Source organism: Formica exsecta, unplaced genomic scaffold (assembly GCF_003651465.1).
Source record: "Formica exsecta isolate Colony F162 unplaced genomic scaffold, ASM365146v1 scaffold247, whole genome shotgun sequence".
Classification (NCBI taxonomy): Eukaryota; Metazoa; Arthropoda; class Insecta; order Hymenoptera; family Formicidae; genus Formica; species Formica exsecta.
The window spans coordinates 327,784-334,854 of record NW_021849743.1 but is presented as its reverse complement, the minus strand read 5'-3'; the positions used below and the strand labels follow the sequence as shown (position 1 = coordinate 334,854).

The following is a 7,071-nucleotide window of genomic DNA, read 5'->3' as shown; positions in this document are numbered from 1 at the left end:
TTTTCGCTTTTGTTTTTTTTTTTTGTTGCTCACGGAGTGATTTGCTCTCTTCTCCCCCTCTCTCCATTCACATACATCTCCCCTTCTCTCACTCTTTTTTTTCCTCTCCCTCCTTTTTTGCAACAATGATTATCTCTTCCCAAGGAATAATTCGAGAACTCCACCGTACATTAATTCACGTCGTAAAAAAACTAAAACATGATCGATCATCAAATAACTGAAAACTATACACGCATCCTGAAAAGAATCCATACACATGATCCTACAAAGATTCTTTTCAAAAAATCAAATATTTTACAAATTTAAGGATGCAAAAATATTTAATTGAATTTTTTCATATTTTCAAGAAGTTTGCAGTTGGGAGACGTGTAAAATTTTATGTTGATGTTAGATATTTACGCTCACGTAGAATCCTTGAATGTTGCTTTGTATGGTTCTCTCATAATAGACAAGAAATAAAAAGTTGCATTTAATTTTTATTTTTTGTATACTCAACTCGCGTGTATTACGAGTGCATATTTCATAATTTAAGTCACGATTTACAGGTTCTATTCGTAAAATCTATGATTATTTGCACGTAAACATACAACATCGCTTTACACCTTTTTAAATTAACTATTGGGATTATCTTGAAGAAAAAGAAGAAAAAAAAATAACGCGACATGTAAGTTTCGCGATCGGAAATTCCAAAGAAAGATTGCGACGATCGAAGATAAATAGAACGAGGGAGTCTCGTTATTTAGAATATATGACACTGTGAAAGGTGGATTATAAAGTGAACGAGAAATGTATATTTCAAGAAAGTTTTGCATCATCTTCTTGTTAGTAGAACGGCAGTTGTGTTAGCGTTGAAGAGCGGCGATCAAGGAGTCGTGAAAGAAGGGAGCATTCAGGCGAATTAGGCGATTCAAAGATGTAACAATGTACGCGATTCAACATAGAACAGCATGATCGAGAAATCTAAGCACCTTAATTCTGTGAACGCAAAATTTTCACATTTCATAAGTTTTTTTTAAACAAATTTAAGATAATTCAAAGCTTCACAGTAAATTTTTAATCTCCAACAAAATCCAAAGATCTTAAATATTATATGAGACGTTTCAAAAGAATTCGAGATATATATTAGTCAAAGAAATTAATGTTTTATAAAAGATATGCAAAATATCATTAATAGGGATACATAAAGGCTTATCTCTTATACGTATATATTCGCGAAAATATTTTATTTTTAGCAACACTGAGTATATATACTTTCACGTTTCCTCGTCCGCTCCAACATACTTTGTACAGGAGATCCATAATCAAAAGACGGTGCAAAACTCTTGTTGACATTTACGTGAATGCACGAGATTGTCCGAACAACAACAATGAGAATCTAGCTGTATCACCAGCTGACATTTAGCATCAACGAGAATGCATATCTGTCGGTCACTCGGTAAAAATGCCTACCAGAACGGGAGGAGCCATAAGAAAACGAGACATAATCGTGGATGAAATGCGGGAAAAATCAAAAGAGGGAAAGAAACAGAGTGAGATAAAAGATTCGAGGATTTCAGAATGCATTCAGAATATTCTGGAATCCCGCAAATCCTTTTCCTTTTTTTCTCGCTCCCCCTGCTGCAATAAGAGCCGAGGATGAAGCGAGCGGCTATGCTCCGTCCAAGCAATCGCACAAATAGAATAATTCATCCATTCATCCGCGTCCGTCCGTCCGTCCGTGCATCCATCTTCTATTCTACCTATCCGTTCATCTGTCCATCCGTCGTACGTCCGTCCGTCGGTCCATCATCCGGATTGATGATTCAGAATCGACGACGCGGTGCCGCAATGATCGACAGACTTCTGGCGGGCACGAAAGTGCTGACGTTGTTGCTTGTCGCGTCACCGAGCTGATCGGGTCACTTCTTGCTCTTCTTGGTGGGCGGCTCCTGCGCGTCTTGCGAGTCCTCCTCGGTGTCCTCGCTGTCGGTAGGTCGTGGCGTCGCGTTGTTGCTGCTGTCGTTGGTAATGATGGAATCGTTTGTGTCCTCGCTGGCGCCTACGACGGCATGATCGCTGGCAGTGATCGGTGTTGCCGGCTTGTCCATCGAATCTTCAGTGAAGGATGTTGTCGTGCTGTTCTCGTCGATCGCTGCCGGATCAAGCGCCGCCGTGTCCTTGCCATTCGCTACCGTCTCCTGATTGCTGTCATCCGATGGCTCCGTTGCCTCACCATTGCTGGCGCCGTGCGAGTTGCCGTTCTCCGTCGAGCCCGGGATGCCATCGAGCAACTCTGGCTTTAGCTCAGATGCCACATAATGCGTCCACAGTGCCAGCTCGACTCTATGTGGGCTCCATGTCTTACCATTGGATGCTAAAAAATAAAGAAAATTTTTTATAATATTTAAAAATGTTCTTTATATTTCGTCACAATCCCGAATATTTAATATATTGTTAAATAAAAAATTGTCTTTTATATATATATATATAATGTAAAATGTAAAAAATCTAACAATTAAGATTTAAGGATCGCATAATCAAAGAATCTCATTTCCAAGGATTTAATACAGTAATATGCGCAACTCGGACGGGACCAGTGCATACACGCGAACGTAAATGATTCATAATTGCTTACTCTGTTTGTTCAGCCTCTCGACGGTGTTTTGAATGTGCTGGACGAAATTTAGGTATTCTTTAGTGGTGTAATCAATGCCCTCGATCTCCGGTATCGCCATCAGGCACTCGTCAGCCATAAAGGGCGCGTTTTCCGGCGATGCTGCGGCGAGCAGGGCAGACGCCATCGTAGTACCGACGCCCTTCAAATTCGATAACGCTGTAATTGCCTGTTCGAGATTCGGAAGCTTTTTGAACGCTTTCTTTGTTTCGGCCATCACGGCGCGCGGTGTATTCACCTTCACCAGGTAGGACAGCTGTGGGTAGAACTTGCCGCGCTGAAAACAAAATGGCAGACAGCCTCGTGAAACACTTGGATCGTGAATTACTTGGTTTCCTAAAAATCTTTCCATTTACACTTATCAAACATCGCGAAGGATATTATAAATAAAAATCAGACTTTGTCAAATTCCAAATCAGCAAATTTTATATAATCTATTAAAGCAATCAATGATTTGAAATGTGAAACAGGAAATCACACCTCTCGAAAATAATTTGCCCAAAAATAATATTATGTTCCTGATTAAGATTTTTATTAATGTAGTCTTTTTTATAAGAATTATATGATTATGTATAATTAATAAATCATAAACTATAATATATATACACTTCTATAACTTTATAGCCATATATACTTAAAAAAATTGCTATTCATATTTTACCGCTAATATTATTTTTTCTCTCTCGTACATCTTTTAAATACAATTCCACTTTAACTTAACTTAATATTTAAGATGAACTTTATTAACTTTATTTGGATTTGGCAGAATGTGGGTGTTACTCCAACGAGAAAAAAGCAACTTACTGTTTGCTTCCATTTCATCGTCTGCACCAGCTCTTCGTGATTGAGGTGCGCGTCCTTGCCGCGTGATTTGATCTTCTTAGGAAGCTCATTCTGATACCTGCCGATACAAACAACAAAATCCGGGCGATCAAAATCGATTTAGCGTTCATCATTAAATACAGAGCGCGCGCGCGCGCGCGCATGACGTACATGGCCACACGCTTACGCGTGTATGTACGCATGAGCGAACGAGCGAGCGTGACGTAATCGCGCTGCCGCCGCTCGCCGCTGTTGCTGCTGCAGAATACTGGAATTCGTTAAAGGCTCGATTAAAAATACAAACGCTGCCGCAAGAAGCCCGACACGCCCCTCGTCAACTATTGGAGGATATCCATCTTTATCGCGCACGTGGATCACACGTGGATCCGTACCGCGGCGTGATGTCTTTTTTCGAGATCAACTGCATTCGCAAAATACAAACCAATTCAAAACTACTAGAAAAACCAAACAGATTTAAAATAATAAAAGATTCTAGGAAGGAAACTAAAAATTTAAAAAAAGCGATAGCCATCGAGGAATCGAAGAATTTAAAGATCCTGATAATTTAAAAGTATGATGAATATTGAGAGATTATAATGATGCTTATTTTAATAATTTCCTTTATGCTAACGAATTAGTCAAATAAATCAAATCTTTCCCTTTCTCTCTTTTTCATGTACTCGTCCCCGAGTCCGTTCCCTTATCCCTTCTCGCCGCCCGATCTTGCTACGAAATACGTCCGTCACGCTTTCTCCGTCGAGTCGCTCTATCCGTTTCTCTCGCTCCACCCGATTCGTCGCCCTTCTCACTCTGTCTCACACTTTAGGAATCCGTATCTCTCCCACTCGATCGCCGTTTCTTCCGTCTCTCTTCCACGTCCGGCCGTGTCCTTTTTCTCGCTATCGCGGTGTCCTTCTCTATTGCTTTTGATCGCTCTATGTATCTCTTATACGTCTACCTCCCTTTTTTTCTCTCACACAACATACACATACGCACTTTCTTTTTCTCTCTCTCTCTCTCCCCCTCTTCTGTCTATCTATTGCATTCGTCTCGCTCACGCTTACGGGCCGCGAAATTCGGTCGAATACGCGCGGCGACGTGCCTTCGACACCTTGTGCTTGTGCAGTGTGTCGGAGTGTGTCGGAGGGGAGCGTGAGGAGATTCCACGGAGAGGCTCCTTTCTCTACGGAGCGTTGCGGTGCGCCTCCTCTCTCTCTTGTTCTCACGCACGACAGCACACTCGCTCCTTATCTTTCTGCTTGGCAATCAGCGTATCAACGTGACTCTCGGGTCGTTCCTCGCGTCCGACGCGAATATTCGCGTATATAGTGTAATTCTGTTCCAAAATGGTACTAATACGAAAGTACGTGCGCGAACGACGTTTAGATCGCGCGTTTCAAACGCAACGTCGTATATATATATATATAATATATAATATATATATATACATATATATCCGTCCGTTTTCCGTATTATAATTTTCGCTCGTTCGATTTACTCGCGTCGCCTGGCAGGCGTGTTTCCACGTAAGCGACTGAGGTTACGTCGCGCGACGACCGTCTCATCGACGACGGAGTCATGGAACACGGCGATTGGTCGAGCACGGCGCTCTCTTTCTCTCTCTCTTTCTGTCCTTCTCGCTCATTCCCTGCCGCTCCCTCTCGACGCTGTTTCGCGATCGCGTTTATCGAGTCGATATTCCTTTTTTCTACGCGGGAATATCACGACCGCGATACATTTGCGAGCGTACGACGCTCACCGCTTCTATGGTTTCGAAAAGGAGCTCTACTGTGCGTGAAATACACGTGTAATAACGTAACGCGTGTATGTATAAGTCCGTGACACGACGAGCACACCCCTACTCTCCCTCTCTCTCTTCCCTCCCTCCCTCCCTCTCAGCCTCTCTCCCTCTCTCGTGTCTAGGGAAACGGGAACGCGGAGGAAACGCACGTAGCCAGCCAGTCAGCCAGCCAGCCAATCGTTCGCTCCGCGGATGTGTGTGTGTGTGTAAGTCTAGTATGGTAGCTGACAGAGCGAGGGCAGCGCCTTCGCTCGCGCCGCAGCTGGCACCCCGCCAGTCCCCCGACTCCCGGTGACCCGCACCCGACGAGACGAGCGAGCGAGCGAGAGAGCGAGCGGACGAACATTTCTCCCCTTGCCGTCCGCGCGCGTCCGGACACCACATCTACCGTCAGCTGCGCATTGCGTCCCCCTCCTCGGCGCCTTGCTGGTAGATGGTGGATCGCTGGTGGAGACGCAGCGCCCAGGGATGGATAAAATAACTCCAAGTTGTTCCGCTGTTGTGCTTATGAAAAAGCACACGAAATTTTGTGACGGTATTGACCTTTCTCCCTTCTTTCATTTTCACGACATGTACAAATTTAATTCATTTGCGACAATATTGACATAATTAACTTATTATTGCATACTCGATAAATTTCAAATATTCGATATATTATAACATGTAAGGTTGTAAGCGAGCCAAGCGGTTATTCGAGGTGGTAAACAGAGAAGGAAAAGACGTCGGGGAGTTTATTTTTAAAGATTATATATATACGAAAAGTTTTCGAGTGTATAAATACATAGAATACATTTACGCACGCACGCGCACACACACACACACACACAATCTTTGCAATTTTTGTTTTTCTCCTTTTGTCTTTATTTACATATAATTAATAACTGATAATCTAATAATCTAATAATCAAAATGAAAAGAGTCGGAGGTTTGAGAAAAGTTCATGTAATTATTAAATGATACGTAGCAATAAATGTTGGAGCTATATCGTTATATACAAACCCTCTCCAGAAGCGCATACTTTGTAACGGATGTCCCGCGATGAAACGCACGACTGTTTCTGGCAGTCGCTTCGAACCGATTCTCGGAGGGTGAATCTTACGCAGCTGCGTTCAGATGATACGCCGGTGTGCGCATTTGCCAAGTTTCACCATCATGTCAGTTTGCAAGATAAAGACATAGCGCGGCTAATGGGTCATGTTCTTTTGGGACATCCAGTAGAGCATGCCGGACGGTAATCTATTAAAACAAAAGTACACGTGTATGCTTTCCCAAGTCACTGGTCATGAGAATGCAGAGAAAGAGAGAGAGAAATAATCAATTTTGGAAATAATTGTCGTTCTTTTGTAGAAGAATTACATTTTCTTACAAAAGGGGAAGGAAACTAAAAATTTAAAAAAAGCGATAGCCATCGAGGAATCGAAGAATTTAAAGATCCTGATAATTTAAAAGTATGATGAAAATTGAGAGATTATAATGATGCTTATTTTAATAATTTCCTTTATGCTAACGAATTAGTCAAATAAATCGAATTTTTACATTTATTCTAAATAAGCGAGATTTATATAGTTTAACATATATATTTCAGGGATTTCACGAATCATGAGAATATTATAAATTTGTAATTTCGACTGATTAATTTTGAAATCTGTTTGTGTTAATTATAATTTAATAAATTATAAATCAGACTTATATATATATATGTATGTATTAAGATCATATAATTAAATGCTAGCTATTATGCATAACGCAGGACATGGGGGGATTTTCTAAAAAGAAAAATTTTATTATTAATAAT

At 41.4% G+C, this 7,071-nt stretch overlaps 1 protein-coding gene across 1 annotated transcript in view; it reads right to left on the bottom strand.

Moving 5' to 3' along the window:
• Nucleotides 1–7: 7 nt before the first annotated feature.
• The window catches only part of LOC115236310, a 19,966-nt gene continuing 12,902 nt past the window's right edge, over nucleotides 8–7,071 (bottom strand). The window contains exons 2-4 of the mRNA XM_029808673.1: nucleotides 3,458–3,554; nucleotides 2,615–2,930; nucleotides 8–2,353 (exon numbers count right to left, since the gene is read on the bottom strand). Of these exons, the coding sequence (XP_029664533.1) occupies nucleotides 1,899–2,353; nucleotides 2,615–2,930; nucleotides 3,458–3,554 (868 nt within the window). The 3' untranslated portion in view covers nucleotides 8–1,898. The remainder of the gene's footprint in view (nucleotides 2,354–2,614; nucleotides 2,931–3,457; nucleotides 3,555–7,071) is intronic.